The sequence below is a fragment of the Sminthopsis crassicaudata genome, chromosome 5 (genome assembly GCF_048593235.1).
Source record: "Sminthopsis crassicaudata isolate SCR6 chromosome 5, ASM4859323v1, whole genome shotgun sequence".
NCBI lineage: Eukaryota > Metazoa > Chordata > Mammalia > Dasyuromorphia > Dasyuridae > Sminthopsis > Sminthopsis crassicaudata.
In genome coordinates, this window is record NC_133621.1 from 237,487,517 (window position 1) to 237,512,851 (window position 25,335).

Sequence of the window (25,335 nt, forward strand, 5' to 3'; positions counted from 1 at the left end):
TTTCTATGGACTCAAAACCCATAATTATCATAATGTATATGTTATGCTTACTAATGTTTAATTTTAAAATGAAAAATCATGAAGAAGCTGACCCCATGTCATTTACTACTTCTGGTAAGTGCACAATGTCTTGAGACTAGTAATGAGGCAATTCAAACTGACTCTCTTGAGGCCCAACAGAGAAGAGTAGATTGGAAAGGAAAAGCCCAAGGAAGCAACATAAGAGTTATTTCTTTATGTGAATATTTATATAAAATATAAATAGGAGTGTGAATATTTACATGAATATAAATACAAATATACTTGCAAAATACATACGAATATAAATACAAATTTTAATCCAAGTTCATATTCATCTCTGCTCCCAACATAACTTCTACTTCAATTGTTATTCTTGCTCTCTGTAGTAGAGGTTCTTGACTTTCTATGTAAGTGTTATATACTCCCTTGACAGTTTGGCAAAGCCCACAGAACCCTTTTAATAATGATGTCTATTGTCTACATTTAATAATTGAATGACATGCTAAATTATAATTAAAAGTTATTGAAAATGAAAGTATAATTTTTCTTCCTGTCTAAGTTGATAACTCCTCACCTCTTCACCCCTTCCCATCCTTCCTGAAATCTATCCAAGGACATTGGAGAGTCTAGGTTAAGAATTCTACTGTAATATATCATTTTATCCTAAAAGTGTAATTTTAGTTATAGGTGTCCCAAAGAGATTTATTTCTTATGCTCCCTGGCCTGGAAGTGGAATCACAGAATATTAAAAGCCAAAAGTACCTAAAAGAAAAAGATCATTCAGTTCAGTTTTAATTTTATAGATGAAGTAACTGACACAGATTTAGAAACTTGTCCAAGGTCACAATTAGAGGCAGAAAACAAAGTTTCTTGATTTAAAATTTAGTGCTCTTTTCACTACACAACAGATAATACAAATTATAGAGAAGTATGGATGCAAAACTATGATCCCATTTCTCTTTTAAAGTTTAATTCAAACAATACCTCTTCTCTCACAATTAATACTTTTCCCAGAAGCCATCCTTAATCCTCAGGGAAAAAACAAAACAAAACAAAACAAAATCCAATTTCCTTAGATGGCAAAGAGCAATTTGACACCTTTCTGTATGTCATAAAGTTTAATTAATTCTTCCTTTTCCGTCCCTTGTCCTTATGCTTATTTTCTCTTCTTTTTCTTCCTGCTTTCTTTCCCATTTTATTATTTTCCTTTCTCTAATTGTCTTCTTCCATTCTCCATCTTTTTCACTGTAAGCAAAAAGATGTCTTTTTTGCCTGCTATGATTACCATTAAGACTTCTACAAATGTTAAGCTACAGTTACTCAATTTTTTTCATGCATTTCTCCAAATACATTCCATGATTTTTCATAAAAAATAACATCAGAAAAGTTAAGATAGCAAACCAAAAAATTTCTAAAGCAAGTCTTTTCGGGAAAAACTAACCATAACAAAATATTTACTCAAGTATAAGTTTGCACACTTTCTTCAGTTTATTTTTTTGAGCTAAAAGTCAAAGAAGATGGCATGAATAAAGAAAATGTAGAGGTAATCTGAAATATTCATATTTTATCACTTAATATTCACCCTATTTCTTCCACAAAATAATTAGTATTTAAATGTCAGTCTCAGTCTAAAGAAAATGCTAATTAAAAAAAAAAAAAAAAAAAAAAAGAGGTCAAAAGAGCTGAAATGACAGGAAAATTGGAATGGGATAATTTCAGATGAGATAATCAGTCTTCAGATATTTAATAATGTAAGATTTAATCTCAAAGCTCTTGTTATTAGGAAACAAACTGGTTTAATTCATTTGCTGAACTCTCATAGCTAATATATTTTACACAACTACAACAATAGTTCAGAATAATAATTCTTGCTTGTTGGTATCCCTGCCTCAAGTCTTGACAACTTCAGTCCCTCTTAAACATTGTGCCAAAATAATTTTCCTTAAAGGCAGATATGATTCTATCAGTCCATGACTAAATCAATTACAGTGGTGACCTAAGAATTGTTTTAGATAAAATAAAAACTCTCCTTTAACTTATCCCCCAAACATGATCCCAACCTATTTTTATCCCTCTCATTGCCCATTACTTCCTTTCCCATAATATGTAGGTAAACTGGCCTTCTTTCTGTTCCTCACAGAGATTACTCCATCTTTCACTGCACAGAGGCCATTCCCCATGGTAGGAATTCACTCATAGCAGGGAATCCTGTCCTCATAGGGTACCTACCTCTCCTCCTTCAAGCCACAGCTCAAGAATCATCTTCTGCATGAAACCTTTTTGATTATCTTCCCAGATCTAACTATCTTGTTGTGTATGTCCTTCTTTGCTACTTGGTATTTAACTATTTTTGTACCCATGTGTGTACTCCCTCTATATTTATTTTATTTTATATTGACTGATATATGAACTTATTGTCTTTCTGCATTTAATGATAGAGCTCCCTTCTAAGTTCCCTGTAAGTAGGGATTGTTTTAATTTTTTTTTTTTTCCAATTGTATCGCTAGTGCCTAGGAGAGATCCCGGCACAAAGTAGGCACATAACAAATGCTTGATGATTGCTTTATTAAACTTTAATTTCAAATACACATCAAGTCAAATGATTAATATTTACTTAATTAGAAAGGATAACTGCAAACCTTTTATTTTCTCAATATGTTTATATCAAACAAGAGCCATATGAGCAAAATCAGTACATAATGTCTTGGAATATGACAACTAAATAGATGCAAATAGAAGTATTTTGCCACTGGTAAACTACTATAATAAAAATCAATTCAACACTCATCTATTATATAACTACTATGAATGGAGGACTCTGCTAGATACATATTAGTAAAGGAATAGGACATGATAATTATGTGCTCTTTTTTTCTGTCTCTGTCTCACCTTATCAGCAAACTATTTCTCTTATCATCATCTTGTAGATAATTTCTAAATACTATAAAAGACTTCAAGGAATATCTGCTGCTATGTTTTTAAGTCAGCATCTGCTGATAGCTAAAGAAATTAGGTTTCCCCCAAATCACATAGCTAGGGGGATCTTTAAATATAGAAGCAAAATAAGAAGGCCCCCTCTTCTGATATGGAGTACATAAAATTTTTTGAGTAGCGTAAGCACTCTATGATCTGAAAAAGATGAGTATTAAACATTACAACTTGTGAAAATAAATTGGGACTGAAATTAAAGGAGAAGAATGATTTAAGAATATCTGAAGGATGTGAGAATGTTATAAAGGAAAAAAGGAGAAACAGAGGAGGATGCTAAAGTTGATAAGATGGGAAACAAAGTTGAGTATGACAACTTGTAGTAGTTGCTACAAGCTTGTAAAAGGTAAGGAGAAGACCCATAAAAGCAACTAATATGAAAGGTAAGGGCTGAGGGTCTTGCTTCTAGATACCACGGAGAACAGAAGAAAGTTTGTAGTGACATGTAAAGATTGATATTTTTCTTTCTATAATAGCCAAGAATTTGTCATCTATGCTTAAAACTTCAGCACAGATCTCCAACTAAAGAGAAGGTAAAGGGGCATTAAAAAATACCTTTCCCCGTTCTCTGGTGTAAAAAAGACACATCTCTTTTCTTTCTTTTTTTTTAAAGAAGGCATTCAATTGGAGGAAAAGAAAAAAAAAGTCAAACAAATACTAAAAAAAGATTTAAGGAGAAGAAAATTCTAGCAAGTCACAAGTCTAAAAGCTGGGAAAAGAGAAAATAAAGAAAAAGACTGCAGATTACCAGATGCTAAATAAAAGATATATAGCTCTTACAAAAGATTAGAACAGAGAACCTCTAAGATGGGAGCTTATTATATAAGGAATATATCATTAGGTAAGAGATTATCTTAATGGCTAAGAAGCTATTTGGTAACTAAAGTACTCTGAAAATTAACTGTGACAAAAAAATTTTTAATTTATTTACATATTAGTAAGTCTTACAACTTTTTGTTGTTGTTGTAAAAATGTTAAATATGCACTATGTCCTTCTTTTGCTGCAGTCACTTGTTTTATACAATTTGGCAATGACTCCCCAATATATTGACACATTCATTAGTTCGTCATGAGATCATATATTACACTGGAGAAAGTAAACCTTTGAAGAAAGTCCATTTTTGCAAATCTGGCATTGATCATAGCCAAGTGGTTTTCAACAGAGTTTAAATAAAAGCAAGTTCCTTAGCATTAAATGACCGTTTATCTCCACCTCTTAAATAAATTTCTGAGCATGTTGCAATGTTCTATGTCCACTGAGGATTTCTGTAATTCTTGAATAATTCTATGTTTCAGTATGTCAATATATTTATTAGCATTGGCACTGCCTCATGGACATATGACTCCCATGGAGGACAAATGAAATCCTTAAAAATTCCCAAAACATTTTTTTTTTTTTGGTGGCTGTTTAACAATCTGATGAAGATATTCAGATCTTATAAAGATTACCTGGATTTCTGACAACAGTTTTGGTATAACTTTGAACAAAAAAGTAAGCTTCATCAGTTTCACTGGAAAAATACCTTTTTCCCCCAATTTTTCAGTATACTACATTTTGTATATCTTGCTCATGCCATTTTCTTTCTTCATATCAAATTTTAAAAAAAATTTGTCTTCTCACTGTTCTTCCAACTTCTTACATTCTGAAGATCTTCTTTGTTTTCTGAGGATTAATTAGGTTGTTTTGTAGGAAGTTTGCCAGTTCTTGGCACTGTTTTTGTTTCTGAATATATTCTATGTGACTGGTCCTTTTTTCACATGGGCTTGAATGATCCTTGAAATGTCTGACTTCCCCACACCAACAATTGCTTCAATATCTCTAACAGTCACTGAAGTGTGCTCTTTAAGAGCTACAACTTCTGCAGGTGTTCTTGGAGTAATATCCATTCTTTTAAACTACAGAATTAAAAACATAACAAGAGAGCAATGTTTTTATGGCATAAAATCCAAATCGAATACTCAAGTGACAGAGAACTAAATAAAAGTGAAGAATCAGCTCAGTTCATTTTCAACTGGTCTGATATTCTGAGTTAGCCTAGTATCAGCAATATACACTCATGATTACTGTCACAGAGTGAACTATTATAAAAACTGTTTATCCCAAGTAAATGACATGACTATATTTGCTAATTTCACTATAATAACGCAGAAGTTTCCTATCTTGCTGTGTACGTCTGCAGAACAGATAAAGTGATAGTAAGAGACAGTCAGCTCCAAAGCTCTAAAAAGATCTAAGTCATAAAGCTCAGGTAACTACATTCCTTACTACTAAAAGAACTAATAAATGGAATGGTTGGTCACTATCAATGGTTTTTAGAAGATGATGGTGAAAAACAAACGGTATCATTGCACCAAAAAGTTAGTAAACTATGGGCCAGTGACTTTGATGTTAACTTCTGGAAAAATCTAGACTATATTATCAAAATGAAGCAAATGAATACCTAGGAATTAATCACAAAAAGTCAACATGATATGCATATCAGACTAACACTATTTCCCTTTTTTTAGACAACTTTCAGACAGGCAGATGAGAAAATTATCACAGAAAAAAGCTTACCTAAATTTGATGAAAATATTTGAAAAAGACTCAGAGAAGAAACAAATGTAGGTTGGAGAACTTAGATGGATTCAGAAATGGCTGCAAAGCTGGCAATAGTTGCATGATTATGCATAATTTAACCTACTGTCACTAGAGTTTCCTCAACTACAAAATAAAAACAATAAGATTTACACAACTTAATTCACAGGGTGCTGAAAGGAAAGCACCTTAAATATTATATAATTATACTGCTGATAAAGTGAATTAAGCACCAACTACTTTAGAGTGGAGAATAAGAGCCTATATGAGAATTGCTATCTAGCTTGATAAAACAGAAGCTATAATTTTAAAAGGAGGAAGAAAAAAACTGTTTTGGTGTCCTAACTCTTAGCTTTTCTAGAATTGGTCTTGATTTTCTGTACAAATAGATCCAAAATGTGTTAGTGAAAAACAGGGCCTGATATTCAAAATTAAGCTTCACAGATAACAATTTAATAGTATGCATATCCATTTTAGATCCTGACAGAGAAACCACAATTGGTTTTCAAGATCTTCTCTCTTTTTAAATTTTCTTTATTTTGGTTTTGTTTTGTTATGGAGAACAAATACTTCAATGCGCAAAGAACAAGAGAAAGGACCATAAAATAAAACAAACTACATAGTTTATTTTTAAAAATATGTATAAATTCAATAATGTAACAAAATTTCTTTGTGTTCCACTTGAACTATTTTTTGGGATGCATTTAAAAACTCTTATTGATCCTCTTTTTAAAATGGTTAGCATTGAACACTGCCTCCTCCTCCCAATAGTCAAGTAAAACAAACCAACAAATTGGTCTTGTCTCAGAAAGCATGTCTAATTCTGTAACTCTTAATTTTATCACCTCACTGTCAAAAGATGGTAGACATGTTTCATAATCAGTCTTTTGAAGTCATGATTGGACACTGTTAAACAGATAGTTTTCTTTTTACAGTCTATGTAAGTGATAACCTGGTTCAACGTAAAAGAAAATTCAACTTATTAATTTCATTCAAATACAAACCCTATTTTCTCCCTATGAATTTAATGCTAACCAGATATGAGTACACTAAAAGGATCAAAAAGAAAAAAAAGAAAAGAATAAAGATTGTGAAGATATTTTGTATTTTATTCTCAAATATGAACAATAAGGATAAAACTTGACAGTTTATTAAAATTGCTTCTAATTTTACTATTTTATCCATAAAATCCTAATACTTATGCTAAGGAGACAACTGGTCAAGCAATAATCATTAAGTATCCACTGGTAATGCCTGCTCTTATTTGTCTGGTCCCCTGTAAAGTAAAAATGTTCCTGGAACATATGATAAGAAAAGATGCTTAGTTGCAGAAACTACAGTAATTATTCAACAACTAGTATAAAGTCTTGAATATGTAACACATTCAGATCTAATTTTTATTTTGTTATTGTTCAATCAGAATGAAATTATTGGCTTTTATTTAACAACCAGGAAATTTTGACCAGTGTATATATGGCATCTTATTTATTATAGCTACAGAAGAAAGATAAGAAGACATAATGGAAAAACTGGGAGAAAACTGTACTGTTTTACCTTTTAACTATTTGAGTTCAAATTCAGTTTAAAAGGTAAAATGGCATATATATTGTACTAAAAATGATTTTTATTATAATATCTTTTTAATTTTAAAATAAGACAACGTTATTATTACTTGATTTCCTTTTATAATCTATTAATTTTTCATCAGATATTATTAATCATTCATAAAATGAAATGCTACTTAGTAAAGTACTTCACAGAAAACATGGAAATTCATAATTATAATCTCATAAACCAAATTAATATGTACTATTAAACCCTCTAGGTGGTAATAATTGTAAGGAAGACAAGTTTCAGTTAGTCAGAATAATAAAATATTTTTAAAGAACAAAACATGTAACAGGTAAAAGAGAACTAATATCAGAACTCCTGGAATCTAATCCAGAAGATAACTATGAATAAGTCAAACAAGCTATTTGGAACTCAGTTTTCCCATCAATAAAATAAACAAAGTGGATTTATAAAGTTCCTTCCATCTCTTTTAGTATTATGAAGATTTTTATAGCAACTAATACAGAGTTGTGCTAAAGAGAAATATTGCTTTAATCTAGCTAAAGTTGTATCAAAGTACACTAAAATATGAAATACTATTTTTAAATAATATTATTTTAGTATAAATTATTCTCTTAAAATACCTGAACTCTATAAGTTATAAGATATATATATATATATATGTAACATCCTAGAAAACTTATTTATATACTAATTTTTCTAAACAATTTTTATTTATTTATTTTTTTACAAAGCCACTGCAATGGTAGAATTCAATCTGATTCATGTCCAAATTATAACATCTTAAATGAACAAATTATAAACTAATGAAATGTATTATAACAATGCTTGTGAGAAAGACTGAAAATGCCTACTCTTTTGAAATTCCCCATTAATGCACATGTAGATAGCTTTTTATTAAAAAGGGAACCGCAAAATAAATGCAAATTCTTACTTTGTTGCCCGTATAAACTTGCCCCAAACTGAGACAGCTGACCTGATGTTGACGGTGATGCCAGCATCTAGAAATAAATTAATTATATTAGAGCATAAAGAGCTACAAACAACACTCAATGAACTTAGACTTTAGTAATGTTACAAATGTTTTGCATACAACTATAACTAATTCATTTCTTATAGCTCTCAAAGTGCTCATAAGATATGAAGAACTTAAATGTAAGCATAAAATATAAAATTTTAAAAAAAAACTATTGAATTGGACATTTCTTAGGTACACAATAAGTTGATAAATTCAAATTGTAAAACTGAAATTAATTTTCTATATGTATGGAATTTTTAAGTTTTATTAAACTTATACTGAATATAATTTATACATTTACATGTGTTCATGAAGCTAAAAATCCAATTAATAAGTTCCTTCAAAAAATATAGAAACGTAGCATCCATAACAATATTAGAATAGATCATAAACCCACTAACACAACATAAATTGATAATTGGCTCAGGATATCAATGAAAAAGTATTTAGATAGACATTTATATATTCAAAAGTTCACTTAATCACCATTTAATAATAAGGGAAAAGTCTCTTTTGTATTAATCAACTATTATTTTCTTTTTTATTAATTGATTATATACAAATTTCAAACATATTTTTCACAGTGGTTATAATATTCATATTAGGAGGAAAATGGTCAAAATATTAAGAATAAATAATTACATGTATGGAAATCTGGGTTCTTTTAGGACTTAACTTATAAAAATTTCCTATCCAAACCATTAAAAGAAGGGAAATACTCTCAATCTACATTACTTTTCAAGAGACATGACTCTTTGAAGAAAAATCATGCTATATAAGATCAATCAATATAAATCAGCTTAATATGCATGAGTATTTTATTCCGAAGGCAGAAATTTGTGAAGATTGAAAAAAAGAATCCAAAATTTAACTGAGATATTAAAAAATTATCTGAAATTTAATGATCTAGAATTTTAAAATATCAAGTCCAAATTTTAAAAAACTAACAGAATAGCTAATTATAGCAGCAAACATTGATCATACTTGCATTTTTCAATTCAATTAAAAAACTCATAGTTATACTATTAAATTTATTTTTCCATTGGGTTTATGATAGATATTAATTAAGTTAAATAATCAAACATAAAGCATGGGGAGAAGAGGTCTGAACATAAAATGTATCAATATTAAGGACAAACAATGAAATGACTAAAAAATGAAAGAAAAAGCAAGCACAAAACCAAAAGCCAAGTCCTTTAATAAATATAGGCAAAGAGCATACAGCGTGGACTGTGTATACCTGTTGTCCTTTGAGGCAAACAAATTAAAATTATTGAAATATACTACTTGTTGACATCATTAAACAAACAAAACAAAAGGACTTTCGGCACGAGTGTGATTTTTAAGATGTCTCAGAAAAAAGGAAAAAAAACCCAATTATTGGTTATATTTTAAAAAATATTTCTTGATAATTAAAAGGTCATTGATAATCACAAAGTTCCTTGAATGATTATCTTATGGAAGGAAGAATGTTGTATTGAACTACAATTTTAAGAATACATTTTTCTAATGTGACATAAGAAAATTGCAACTAAATTAAGACAAGTTTGAGATACCACTACACACCTCTCAGATTGGCTAAGATGACAGGAAAAAAAAGTGACAAATGTTGGAGGGGATGTGGAGAAACTGGGACATTGATGCGCATGTTGGTGGAGCTGTGAAAGGAGACCTTTTGTGAAAGGAGACACTTTGAAGAGCAATTTGGAACTATGCTCAAAAAGTTATCAAACTGTGCATACCCCTTTTGATCCCTTAGTGTTACTACTGCACTTATATCCCAAAGAAATACTAAAGTTGAGAAAGGGACCTGTATGTGCAAAAATGTTTATGGTAGCCCTTTCTGTAATGGCTAGAAACTGGAAATTGAATGGATGATGCCCATCAATTGAAGAACAGTGGTAAATTATGATATATGAATGTTATGGAATATTAATATCCTGTAAACAATGACCAACAGGATGAATACAGAAAGGTTTGGAGAGACTTACATGAACTGATGCTGAGTGAAATGAGTAGAACCAGGAGATCATTATACACTTCAACAACAATACTATATGAGGATCAATTCTGATGAAAGTGGCCACCTTCAACCATGAGAGGATCCAAATGTTCCAATTGATCAGTATTAAAGAGAACCAGCTATACCCAGCGAAAGAACACTGGGAAATGAATGTGGACCACAACATAGCATTTACACTCTTTCTATTATTGTTTGCTTGCATTTTTGTTTTTCTTCCCAGGTTATTTTTACCTTCTTTATAAATCCGATTTTTCTTGTGCAGCAAGACAACTATATAAATATGTATGCATATATTATATTTAACATATTTAACATATGTGGGACTACTTGCCATCTAAAGGAGGGAGTGAAGGGAAGGAGAAGAAGAGTTGGAACAAAAGTTTTTGCAAGGGTCAATGTTGAAAAATTACCCATGCATATGTTTAGTCAATAAAAAGCTATAATAAAAAAAAAAGAAGAAAAGAAATTGCAATTAGATATTTCCTCCCTCCTCAATCAAAGTTATCCACAATTTTACTTTATCCTTTCTTTACAGCCTTTTCTTTCACTACTCTCCTACAAAAAGCCATTATCTATCTACTAGCTAAACTACTCATTTATAGTATTTAGACTTTCCTGGTTGTGTGTGTGTGTGTGTGTGTGTGTGTGTGTGTGTGTGTGTGTGTGTGTGTGTGTGTGTGTGTGTGTGTGTGTGTGTGTGTGTTGTTTTTTTTATTTAGGACATCTGTTCTATCTTACAAGCATCTTATAATTCTGTGTGTGTGTGTGTGTGTGTGTGTGTGTGTGTTTTGTTTTTTTTATTTAGGACATCTGTTCTATCTTACAAGCATCTTATAATTCTACCCACAATTAAATTGACACCTTTTCGAAGAACATATATCCTAGATGAATACAATCAGAAGTTTGGTCTTCTTTCTCTAACTCACTCTGTTTCTTTCGTGGATTTGTCCCTATTTAGTCATTCTAACGGCTCTCCACTCCAAGGTCTCACCATACTGGTGCCAACTTAAAATGGACATTCAATGAGCTTTGGCTCTTAAGTAGTACATAGTGCAAAATATCAGAGCTCAAGTGATCCATCAGTATTTGCCTCCCCAAAAGCAAGAATTACAGGCATGCCTCACAATTTTAAAGAAGCATCTTTAAAATATATTTTTGCATAATAGCATAAATCATGGTTATTTATCTAATTCACATTTCATTATGTTTACCTGTCAAATTTATAACCTTTTTTAGTGCCTGAGAAATTATAGATAAGGTTACTCAAAGAAACAAAGCTATTTTCACAGAATACCAGATTTCATAAAGTGTTTGTTAACATTAAAGGATGAAATCTACAAACTTGAAGTGACCTCAAGTCTATACATTGTCCATTTTTCCCTTTCATTTCCTTAGGAACAGACTGCTGACAGCTAACATTCCCAAACTCCACTTAATATTTTTTTTTTAACAATTGCTCATTCACAGTTGTACATTCCCAAATATGAAAAAACACTACTTTAAAGACAATGATTTTGCCCTCACAAATTTTCAGTAAACAAAAAAGTTAAAGATTTTAAATGTAAAAGAAAAGTTCCTGCCATAATCTTTATAAATTGAAAAATTTGCAAAGCTACTTGCAACACCTTTAAAAATAGGACCACATTACATGCTATAGATTTAAAAGCAAAGTGGTGGCCTAGAAAATTTCTTATGATAATTATATCTCATAAATTCTGTCAATTCTATTACTAAAATGAAATCCAATTTATAATGAAAATTGCCTAAAAGAGTAAGAAACCATGGAAAATAGAACCAGCAAGTAAGAAATACATTAAAAAGGAGAAAAGATGTAAAAGGGAAGAAAAAAAAAATTTTATGTAAGAACTTGATATTTTATGAGAATTATGTCACTCAAGTTATGAATAGATATGTGATATTAAGAATGAAGGATGTGAGCTTTTTCATCAAAATACTTTTACTCCAGAGTTGCATACATTATAGGAGAATTTTGAAGGAAAGTACTAAAATTCTGGTTATCAAAAAAGTTCCTATAGCAAATAGTCATACTTCTCAGCTGTCTTGATTCAATGAATCAATAAAACTGAAGAGACAGTAATAGCAAAGATCCAGTAGTGAGAAGTGAAAAACAAATTTTAAACATCAGGCTCCACCTTACCTTCTAAGCTTATTTTACCAACATTATTTCATACTATTCTTCTTAATCAACTCTAAGTTTCGGGCATAATAGACTGCTTCTAATTTCTACTTTCATGTGATCCCCACCCTCCACCCCCTCCCCGGTCCCCTTTCTTGACTCACTTTACCTTCTATGCCTGTAATGGATTCCTCTGCATCCCCACTTGTTAAAATGTTCTCTACTTTGTGGTCCAACATTGATGCTACAATCTTCATGGAGTTTTTATCTGAAAGTAATGTCTCCCTCCTTTACATTTTCAGATGCTTTTTCTACAGCTCTCTTTTAACCTCTTTATACTATCTTGGATCATAGTTATTTTTATAAATAGTTTATTTTACCTCACTGTATAGTCCTTAATGACAGCATTTGTATTTATTTATCTTTACAACTGTCAGCAATTAATACCACATCTTATACATGGTAGGCCCAGTAGAGGCAGCATAGAGTAGTGGATAGCACTAGTGTTGAAGTGAGGAAGATCCAGGTTTAAGTGCCTCAGACACTTAATAGCTATGTGAATCTAGGAAAGCAATTTAATCTCTCTGGGTCCTCAAGTTCTTAATTTATAAAATGGTATGTTATTGTTATGTGTTAACTGTCTAAAGTGATAAATAATTCTAACCTTAATATGTAGTTTCAACTTGATAGTCTCTAAAGTTTCTTTGCACCAAGTATTTATTATTCTTAAAAATGTCTGCTGAATTTAACTTTATTCAGGGGGGGGGGGGGAAGATTCTCAATTTTCTTTTATACAGGCAGGCCCAAGAATCACACTAAGCCACATAGACTTTTGAACCCAAAAGCATTACTTCTACCATTTATTTTTAATAAGTAATGAACTTGAGAGACAGTTTAAAAGGATTCAACTAGATAGAAAGAAACCGCTTCAAGAACCCAAGTCTCCTAAATTTCCTTTTGTGCTTTGTTTTAGGATGGAATAATTCCCTTTTGAAATTCAGTGTCCACAAATGATAATACATGAAAACCTTTAAAAGCTTGCCCAAAAAACAAGACAAAGAAACAAAATTAGGGACCAGATAATAAAAATCTTCTAAAGATTTCTCAAAGCTTAGAAATTTAATAATGAAATTCATGATAATATTCAAAAAAATTGATGAAAATCTATAGAGTTCTTTATATTAAAGAAATGTCTCCTATAAGTTTTATTGGACCCTTTAATTTTTGTTTTTCAGGTGATTTCACTTTGTGAAGAATGAAACTTAGAAATAATCAATTCAAAGAAAGACAAGACCAACTTATAACTATTATATTTTAAATGATGAAAAATTTTAAATATTATAAATTAAAGAATTAATATCTCCAAAGCAGTAAAATAAAATTCTGTGAAGGAAAAAATATACTCAGGGATGAACAGAATGATAATTCATGAGATCTGATGAAACTACAAGTGAAAGAGAAAAAAGAAAAGTCTAGGTCAAGAACCTTGAGAAACATTCCAAGGTAGCAAGATCTATCAAGAGATTAGGAGTAATCAGAAAGTTAGAAGGAACAGCCACAAAAACCCAGAAAAGATAAAATGTCCAGTAAGAGGAAGTGTCAAATTATACAAAGAGGTCAAGATGGGAGAGAACTGGGAAAAGGTCATAGATTTGCCAATGAAGAGATCAAAGGTAACTTTGTAAAGACCTATTTCAGGTGAATAGTGAAGTTAGAAACCAGATTTTGGAGGGTTTAGAAGCAAGTGGGAAGAGAGTATAAGTAAAGGCACCTAATGTAGACAACTTTATCAAGCTTAGTCAATAAACTGAGAAGAGATTTAGGAGACAATGGTTTGAAAAATAGCCCACTAGCCTAAATAATGAGTTTTTAAGAGTTGAGGAGTTGAAAGATAATGGATGAGAAGTATTTCCTGAACTATTAAATAGATCATGTATTGGTATGCTAGACTGCTTTTTTTTTTTTCCTTTTAAAAGCTTTACAAGATAAGTGAAGGAAAGGAATTTATCTAGAAATGAATAAGAGAATAACAAAAAAGAATAAAAACATCTAAATTATCAAATGAACAAACTAATTTCACAAGTAAGGAAGAAAGACTAGTTAGGATCCCATGAACTAAAATTCTAAAAGGGAAGTCTGCCCACTACAGAAGAAAAACTCCCAAGAATGAAATACATTAGAAAGAAAAAAAACTCCAATACAGGATGTTTAAGAAGAACAATGTATAAACTCAACAACGAATTGAGATTTTAAGGACAAAATACAGAAGTTAAGGATTGCTAACAAGATAAATATGAAGTATGTTAATCTTTTCCTTAAAAAGCTGTGCTAAAATTGCTAGGATTTAAAATGAACTACATCTTAAGAAGAAAGCTAAACTAAGGGAAAAAAAAAAAAGGTAGGGTTTTTGTTTTGTTTTGTTTTCTGTTTTTAAATCACATAGGACAGATGGGGAAGATCTGGCCCATGGGCCTTATAAGGCAATAAAAATTATTTGCTAAGGCAACTGCAGACAATGATGAGCTGAAAGCTAGGTACAAAAACCTCTCAGTGCTGGAGTTATGTGGCTGATAATTTTGTATGGCCCAAGAATGATGTTATAAATATCCAAATGGCCCTTGAAAAAAAAAAAAAATGATGGGGGAAGAAGGAAGGAAAGGGGAAGGGAGAGGGGAGGAAAGAAAACAATCTAACATTCATTCTTGGTAAACATGTAGAAAAGCAAAGGAATAATTACAAAAAGCTGGCATGGAAATTCATCAAAATAAGCCACGTCAGAGACTAACCACTTTTCTTTTATTTGAAAGAATTGCAAAAGACTGAGATGGAACAAAATAATTTGATAGAAAAGATTTACTGCCATTGAAAAAAAAATTAAAGACTGGACATCCAAAGAATAATAAGAGAATAATACTACCTCATTTGTTTTTTAAGTAGTACCAATAGTTTATTGTTTCCTTCTGCACTCCATTCTACTCTCTTCTATAAGCTTTTTCATTGGTGCAATTTTTCATTTCTTTTTTGTCATCACTGTTACTTCTCAGTCTCTCAACTCTTCCAAAATCAAAAACCCTTTCTTGTCCCATTATATGAATAGGTAAAAGAAACAGATCCATACATGTCTAAAAATGTACCTCTATTTTGTAACCCTAGTCCATATCCTCTCAGCCATTACTCATCATTAGTCTTCTTGAGTTAGGCTTGATAATTTCATTAATCAAGATACTTAAAAGTTGTTTTATAATATTGTCTCAGTTATGATTACTTTTCTATTTCCAACTACCTATCCTCTTATACTTTTCCCTTTCCTTTAATCCTGTCTCCTTTACAAAGAAAAAGGTAGAAAAAGAGAAAGAAAATGATCATTAGTTGACAAAGATCAGGACTTAAAAACAGGCACAAATACAATATCCTACACTTGGGTTCAAAAAATCAACTTCAGACTAAAGTGATGTAGTTAGATTAATAAATTTTTTGGAAAAGATTTAATGGTTTTAGTAAAATAGAAGCAGAATAAGCCAGCAGTGCCTTATAAAAATCAAAAAAGCTAATGTGATCTTATATTGCATTTTAAGGAAAGAAAGAGCTGGATCAGACTAAACCTGAAACACTGTGTTTAGTTCTGGGCTAGTAATCTGAAGGCCAGGTGATGTACACATTTTAACATTTGGAGCCACCGCAAGAGATAAACTCTTTAAAATCCTTTAAGGATATTTAAAGGCATAATCTCTGACTTGAGTGGGGCTCGTCAGAGCCATTTCAAGGAATATAACTCATTCCTCCTGGAGAATTGTACAAAGAAAAAGAGAAGGCTGCATATATATGTGCGCGCGCGCACACACACACACACACACATACACACACACACACACACACACACACACACACACACACACACACACACCTGTACTGCTACCCAAAAAGGGAACTAAAACCTAAAGAGGTGAAGGAACTTAAGATCATGCTATATTATATAAAGAACAGGACAATCTAAAATAAGGAAGCGATCTCAGGGACTAAAAAGAATAATCCTCTCTATAACAACCTTCTAATAATAATTATTGATAATTATTGATGTGAGAGACAATGCTAGTAGCAAAGGCTTGAAAAACTATTTGTCACATATGTTACAGAGGGGACTGCAGTTTAAAATTTAGATTAGAAGACCTGAAATTTCTTGCTAATTTTGACATTTTGTAATATGAGAAGATGCTGTGACATGATATTTCCAGGTCAAGATGTGGGATGAAAATGGCATATTTTGGAGCATGATGAGAAAATTGATTTTATTAGCTTGAAAACTACTTGATGGAAGATGTCCCTGAACTTCCCTATAAAGAGAAAAATGAAACAGTCCCTACCATCAAGGGACATCAGTTCTTCTACTGGAAGAACACAAATACAAAGGTTAAGTAATGAATGCAAAGTGTAGACAAATTTTACAAAGAGAGTACTTAACAACTGAGAACAAGACAGCTATTTTGAAAGATAAAAACAAGGGAAAAGTACATTCCACATGTACAAAAACAACAGTGGAAGACAGCTCACCCAAGGCAAAGTGATTGAGGGGATCAAGAACAGCTTCCTCCTCAATGCTTACTATAATGCTTGGCACAAAATAGGCGCTTTAAAAATATTTGCTGAAGACTTGGGATAGGAAATGATATCTGTATCTAGAGAGAGAACTGAATGGAGACTGAATACAGATAAAAGCATATTTTTAATTTGCTTTTCCTTTTTCATAGTTTTTCCCTTTTGTTGTTCTTTATCCTTTTTTTTTTTTAACATTTAGAATCTTTGGCATTGTTCATAAATATTTCACTTGAAGATTATTAAATCATAACCCAGAAAAAATACTAAAACTATTAAATCAAGTCTAGTTTGTTTTCTAACTTGGTTTTATACATCTGTATGAAACTATACATATAAAGTTATGTGTCAACAGAATACATTTTTATAGACAAATTTCATTTGAAAAGCGATGATTTCATTTAATTCTATATTTTGCCAGAATCAGATTTTTTTTAATTATTTGGGAAAGGATAAATGTTCTATAACATCATGGAGAGAGATGGGCAAACAGGTATAGATTATTTTCCATTCTTAGACTGTTTTTGCTTCCTTACCCATAGTAGGATTTTAAGACAAATTCTTATTGTACATCTTCTTCGTGATCAGAACAGGAATCCTAGATTAGATTATTTAGAAATGTATTAATTAGAAAGTCAATTTAAAGATGTCCCTAAACTAACCCCAAATTCCTTGAAGGCAGGGGCTTTTTTTTTTTTTTTGAGATTTTGGTATATCCAGTGAGTAGGATAGTGCCGGGCAGTTGTGGGTGTTTAATAAATGTGTTGAATTAAATGAATAAATTTTATCTTTTTATTTATAAACCAATTTTAGATTAATTTTGAAGATTCTTCAAGGATCAAGAATTCCATTATTGTCGGACCTCTGCTCCAATCCATATAGGAGTTAACAGTTGAAATTTTAGAGACATTTTATACTCATCCACCCCTCAAAAAAATCTGTTGTCCTTTGTCCAACATATATTTTAACTAGATTGATTCTATGAAAAACATACAGTCTGTAAGATGTGGACTCACAGCAAACCTCTGATGCTATTCCCTGAGTTCTAATTAACTTTGTGTGCATGATGAAGTGATGGTTGTTTTATTTTTCTTACACAAAATGAATAATATGGAAATGTTTAAAATGATTGTACAAATGTAAACCTATATCAGATTGCTTGCTGTCTTTGGGTCTGAGAAGGGAGGAAAAAATTTGGACATGTAATTGTTAAAATAAAATACTATTGAATTAAAACAAATTTTTGAATTGAAAATAGTTGTGTGGAGGATGAAAGGGAAGATAAAAACAGATAATGGACCTAAATGTAGTTCTAAACATTTTGCACATTTTTGTGCACAGTATAAGATTTTACACACCACTGGCATACCTTTTAATCCTCAGTGAGGTCAGGCAATAGTAGAGAGAAGAAACAGAGACATTATGATATTCCTCCAAAAACAAAAGAAAGGGGGAACCACAGGTAACCCTGGAGAACTTCTAAATTTCGTTCTCTATACCATTAATTTTTAAATTTTTGACAAAGATGCACTGGCTCCGGCAGACAGGTTTTACAACCCACTGGAAGAGCAGTGTCCAGTAGGAGCAGCTCCACTATCTTTAGATAATCGTCAGGTGATGTGGAAAGATCCAGAAAGTGGTGAATGGAAGGTTAACTGGTTGGGGGAGAGGGTTTGCTTGTCTCTCTACGGATGGAGAAAGAATCAGATGGGTGCCAACCAGTTATATTCACCTTGTCCATCAGAGAGAGATAAACCAAAGGAGAACACCTAAGAACAAAATCTGCAGTAACCATTGGATTCCCTAACACAAGATGAGACTATTGCAGGACTTCAAAATTTACAGGAATTAATGGATTCCTGGCACATAAACTAATGGACAATGGATTCCTTTTGGACTATTTCTAGGACTTATGGACATGTATAAATTCTCAATTTATGATTATTTGATCATGTTATTTGTTATATCACTTCTAGCCTGTGTTGTTACTATGTGTTTATGTAATTTATGTAATTATGTGTAATACCTTCCATATTGATGGATTTATGTTTCAAGTTACCCTATGTTCTAAATCAAAAGAAAGGGGGAGATGTTAGAATTCTTATAAGGTACTTATGCACTTAGTTCACACCTTTAAAGGAGTTTGATCATTGGTCCACACATTAGATTCACACCTTTAAGAGAGCATACTTTTAAGAAGCTCCCACAAGCCCACTCTCTGGGAGGATATAAGAAGCCAGGATTCCATGAGAAGATGGAGAGAGCCAGGAGTCAGTGAAGGGGAGAACTTCAGGGAAGCTCCAGGAGATTCAGAGCCAGGATTCAGTGGATTCACAAGTCCAGGAGATTTACAAGTCTAAAGGAAAAGCCTGCTCATAGACTTCTGGGAGATTCACAACTAGGATTGACTTTTGGGAAACCCACAATCCCACATTCTTGGAGGCAGCATAAGATTTCATTCCAACTTCAACATTTGTGCTGGCTGGAGACACTCGGACAAGAGCTCTCGGGAACCAAAGAGAAAGAGAGGCCTCCAAGAAAGCTAGCCGAACCCCAAGTGAAGGAGACAAGACTTGAAGGAGAAAATAAAGGATCTGGAGATAAGATTTGGAAAGAGACAGTAAAGCACTTTAACTCCTGGCTGCATTTTGGGATTATTGAACTGAACTAAAAGGAAGGCTGCCTCCAGAAGCTCCCCAAGAAATCTGCTCCAAGAGAACGATTATATTTTAGAGAAACAGAACATCACAGACCATAACACAAAATAATTAGGAAGCCATTGCAGAACACCTTGTTGAGTTCAAATTCATCTTCTGCTTTACTTCCTAATTGGGGATTTCTTGTTGCTTTTCCTAAGGTATGGTTTGTTGGAGAGCTAGATGAATAGAACAGTGTCCTATCCACCTGGCCTAGAAACAGGAAGACCTGAATTCAAATCTGGCCTCAGACAAAGGTGTCTAATATCTACAGAGTCCACAAATAATTAGACCATTGGATTTCGGAGGTGTTGAATTTGGAGACAGCAGTTTTAACTGAGCTTTGGGGTTATAAGGAATTCAGAAGGGGAAGATAATGATAAGAAGGGAATTAGTGTAGATGATAACTCTCTGGAAGTCTGCATAGGGAAAAGAAATGTAAGATGATAGATTGAGGCAATGGCACAATCAAGTGACAATCCTTTAAAGAAGAGATTTCATGGAAGAGTCCGAGAAAACAAAGAGATTAAGTATTAGAGAATATAAAGAATTGTGAGTTCAAGCTTCTAGAAAACATTAGAAAGACACAGATTAGAGAAGTAGGTTTTGAAGTAACTGAGCTATCTCTTGGTGAGAATCTGAAAAAAGGGAAATACTGTGAGATGAGAGAGAAATTTTAAGGCATGAGGCATGGAGGAAACAAGGAGTTCAGGGTGGAAGAGGAAGCAGAATAGAATTTTCAAGGAGATGGATATTATGCATGTTGAGAGAAAGAACCAATCATTTAGAATTATATTGTGGCAGTGAAGGTCTAAGTAACATAAACTGACTGCATAGTTGCATGGCTTTCTTTAAAGGAGTTTTTAGTTCTGAAGTTTTCCAAAGTAGGATAAGATGGCTAAAGTGGTCAACTACAGGACCAAAACTAGGAAAGGAATGAAAAGAGAACATAGCAGAAGTAACAAACTAGAAGGGCAGAGAATGAATTGAAAGCTCAAAGGAAAACAAAGAAACTGAAGGTCATAGTAAAAACAAACAATAGGTTCAGAAGAAGATTGAAGGGGGAGGTTGAAAGATTAGGACTGGAGAAAAGAATTTTGTAGTAAAGTATATAGGAAACAGAATTACTACAAGTGATGAAATTATATTCAAATAAGGCTAAAATAGTATGAAGATGAAAGTAATGTGAGTTCTAAGAAGATAATGAACTAGGAAGATTGTGCTCTATACTAGCTAACACACCCAATCCCTACCCTTATCCCCAAAGAGAAGAGGGTGACCAAGACCAATTCATTTTTGGCTTGGAAGAAAGAAGTAGTTGGCAAGGAGCCCAACTCTACCCCGTCTAACCCAAGATCTCTCTGGCCCTGCCCTGGCAAACCCAGAGAAAAGAAAAATGTGAACCAAGGTTCACTGCTCCTGGCCTTGCCTGGCAACACACAATACAAACAAAACCCTTAATATTAACAAGTGATCTCATTCCATCTAATCTTCTCCACCATATTTCCCCCTCTATTACTCTCACTCATTTCAAACTCTCCTTATCTATTGGCTGCTTCTCTACTGCTTACAAATATAATATCTCCCTCATTTGCAAAAAATTTGATCCACTCACCCCCAACTAGTTAACTTACTAAATCTCTTCTATCTACAATAAGGTACTTCTCCACTTCCTTTCCTCTAACTTACTTACATCTCTACAGTCTGGCTTCCAACTTCATCATTCAACTGAAATTGCTATCTCCCAAAGTTACTATCAATCTCAACTGCCAAATCCAAAGACTTTTTTTTCAACTTTCATCCTTTTTAATTTCTCTACAGATTTTGACACTATTGATCACCGTCTTTTTGATACTCTCCCCTTTCTAGGTTTTTGAGGCACTGCTCCCTTTCAGAGCTATCTTAATCACAACTTCTCAGTCTCCTTTACTTGATCCAAAAATGGGTATTCTGCAAAGCTTTGTCCTGGCTCTTCATCTCTTCCTCCTATATTTCATTTATTGATCTCTTCAGCTTCCATGGATTCAACAATTATCTCTATGTTGATGATTCTCAAATCTATATATGCAACTTTCTGCCAACCTCCCTAACCGACATGTCTAACTGCCTTCTAGACATTTCAAAATGGACTACCATAGACACATTAAATTCAACATATAAATTATTGAATTCAGAATCTTTCCCCAAAACACTTCCCTCACACTCACAAATTTATATAGAAAAATATATACTGTCAAGGGCAGCAAGAGCCTCACAATCATCCTGACTCATAATCAAAGTGTTATCTTCAACTTCTCATGATTCCTCATCTCCCTGCAACCAATCTGTTGCCAAGACCTGTCAATTTTACCTACATAACATCTCTCAAATAGAGTTTCTTTCTTTCCTTACATCATTAACACTCTAGTGTACCAAATGCCTGGACTATTAAAATAGTATGCTAGTTGGTCTACTTACTGTATGTCTCTTTTCACTCTAGTTCATCCTCTTTCTTTTAACTGTCAAAGTGAAAGTGATTCTCCTCAAGTGCAGATCTGACCATGTCACTTCCCTACTATTTCAATATCACTTTCATGACCACCTCTAACCCCCAAACCACATGATATCTTTCTCCTTCCACATACTGTGCAATCCAGGGACACTGGATCCATGATGTGCCTAGAACAAGACATTTGATCTCCTGCTCCAGGGTACTTGCACTGACTGTTCCCCGATGCGTGAAATGTCTGCTATCTTTCTCTCCTTGTTTCCTTCAAGTTTTTCAGCTAAAATCCCACTTTCTAAAGGAAGTCTTTTTCTAATCTCCCTTTATTCTAGCATTTTCTCTCTGACACGTATTCCCAAATTATATATAACTTTTTTGGATATAGTTGTTTGCATATTGAGACTGAGCTCCTTGAGAGCAGGAATATCTTTTACTTTTCTTTGTATTAGCCAACACTAAATACAGGAATTGGCACATATTAGGGAATTAATAATGATTACCCATTCCTCTCATACTCTTTCTATCCACTTGATTTCACTGAGATTAGGCTTCTCCCAGACTACATTATACCTCCCAGTCATCTTCTCTGACACTGGTTGCATGGAGGTAGTGAGTGAATATACCACAGTAGTCATGGAAGATTATATGGAACACATTCAGATTCTCCCTTTGCCTCCATCACCCAGTAACATTTCCTCCTCTGAAGTTCACTCTATTCAGATGACAGTGGCTCATTTTTCCCTTCAAGGAATTCAATACTTCTCTCTCGTTGTTCTCCAAATCCTGCTCTTAATCTAGAGGACTTCAAACTTCAGGTTGGTTCTTCCTAAAATACTCTCATCTCCCAGTTCCTCAATCTCAAATTTCATAACATACTCTTACACTCTACCTCAGCAACACAAGGCTCCAAGTACTAGATAAAAAATTCTAGCATTCTTCTTACTTGAACAGTGAAACCCTTCATAAACCTATTTTTTCTCCTTCCACACCTCAATGTCATCACCTATTATAGTGATTTTATTATAGTTAAAACTTATAGTTTAACAAATCATCCCCTTATTCTCCTCTAACCTCAAACATCACTATTCATCCCTTGTCAAATTCAACTGAATTACCCCCACCATCTATTTCTTTTGCACCTATTCATATGCTCTTGAATAGATCTGAAAGAAACCACACAACCATGCTGAACTTAATATAGTATAAATATAAAAACTCAACTGGGCCCTTGCTGTAAAGGCAATCATTATTTTGTCATTATTTTGTGAATCTAACTTATGCTTTATCCCATTTCCCACAGAAGCTATTAAAAACTCTCTTGTAGGGGCATAGTCAAGATGGCAGGAAAAAAAAAAAGCAATGATTCTCCTAAGCTTTCCTCCCAATCCCTCTGAAAACCTTTAAATAATTCCATAAAACAATTTCCAAAGCAGCAAAACCCGTAAGAGGAGTAGGTGAAATAATTTTCAAGCCCAAGACAACTTAGAAAGTTAGCAGGAAAGGTATGTTGCACTTGAGTATTAAACAGAAAACTAAAAGTAGGCCTTGGGAGCCATTGAATCAGCAGCAGCAAAGCTCTCAGCCCACAGGTGTTAAGAAGGTTGATCAGCTGGTCAGAAAGATTACAGAGGTATCTTTATTAGCACTGAGGCAAGACTGTTGTTTTGCCCATACTCCAATGTGGATCACAGTCCTAGGTGGTACTCTCAGAGTGAGAAGGAGCAACCCAGAGGTTGCTGCCACAGTGGAGTAGGGAACCTCCTCATAGTTCCAGGGCATAAAACAGTGCTTGAGCTAACTCATACACCAGAATACAGGCCAGAAAAATAGTAAACACATCTCTCCCCACATCATATTACTTTGGAAGAACTGAAAATTTATTTACAAGTGCCTAGGAGTACCTCTGAAAACAGCTGCACAAAACCCCTGAAGCTTGAGAAAATATGCCTTCCACCTGGAAATAGCCCTACTTTAACAAAAACTTACAACTCAAGAAATAGGCTGGGAAAACCATAAAAAGTGGTGACAATGAAGATCAAAACACTCAGAAGATAAAGTCAAAACTCTTACATGCAAAGCCTCCAAGAAAAATATGAATTGGTCTCAGACCATGGAAGAGCTCAAAAAAGGATTTTGAAAATCAAGTGAAAAAGGTAGAGGAAAAATTGGGAAGAGATATAAGAGTGATGCAAGAAAATCAAGAAAAAAAGAGTCAACAGCATGGTAAAGGAGATACAAAAACTACCAAAGAAAATAACAACTTAAAAATCATATTAGGCTAAATGGACCAAATGAAAAGAAAGGGACAAAAGCTTACTGAGGAAAAAAAAAAATGCCTCAAAAAATAGAATGAGACAAATGGAGGAGGTACAAAAGCTCACTGAAGAAAACAATTCCTTAAAAACTAGACCTGAGCACATGAAAGGTAATGACTTTATAAGAAATCAAAAAACAATAAAACTAAAAGTAAAAGAATGATTAAAAATAGAAGATGTAAAATACCACACTGGAAAAACAACTGACATGGAAAATAGATCCAGTAGAGATACTACCTGGAAGCCATGGGGAAAAAAAAAAAAAAAAAGCCTAGAAATCATCTTTCAAGAAATCATCAAGAAAAACTGGCCCACTATTCTAGAATCAGAGAGTAAAAAAGAAATTAAAAGAATCCATCAACATATCCTGAAAAAGATCTCTACATGAAAACTTCCAGGAATATTACAGTCAAATTCCAGAGCTTCCAGCTTAAAGAAAAAATACTGCAATCAGCCAGAAAGAAACAATTCAAGTATCATACAGAGTCAGGATAGAACAAGCTTTAGCAGCTTTGATAATAAAGGATCAGAGGGCTTGGAATATGATTCTCTGGAGGACAAAGAAACTAGGATTATAACTAAGAATCACCTAGCTAGCAAAAGGGAATATAATCCTTCAGGGGAGAAAAGATATTCATTGAAATAGAGGACTTTCAAGCATTCTTGATGAAAAGATCAGAGCTCAGTAGAAAATATGACTCAAATAAAAGACTCAAGAGAAGCATAAAAAAGTAAAGAAGAAAGGGATATCACAAGAGACTCAATAAGGTTGAAGTGTCTACATTCCTACATGGGAAGGTGACAACTTGTAACTCGTAAGAACTTTCTGATTATTATGTTAGGAGTATATTCAGACAAGGAACATGGTTGTGACTTGAATATGAAGGGATGCTATCTAAAAATATTAAATTA

At 32.9% G+C, this 25,335-nt stretch overlaps 1 protein-coding gene across 9 annotated transcripts in view; it reads right to left on the minus strand.

The window, feature by feature from the left end:
• The window catches only part of CNOT2 (CCR4-NOT transcription complex subunit 2), a 143,258-nt gene that overhangs the window by 31,137 nt on the left and 86,786 nt on the right, over positions 1-25,335 (minus strand). For 8 of the 9 annotated variants that reach the window (XM_074270556.1, XM_074270557.1, XM_074270555.1 and 5 more), the window contains one exon: positions 8,094-8,160. The exons of the other annotated variant lie outside the window; for it this stretch is intronic. In XM_074270556.1, the coding sequence (XP_074126657.1) occupies positions 8,094-8,160 (67 nt within the window). The remainder of the gene's footprint in view (positions 1-8,093; positions 8,161-25,335) is intronic. 9 annotated transcript variants of the gene reach the window in all.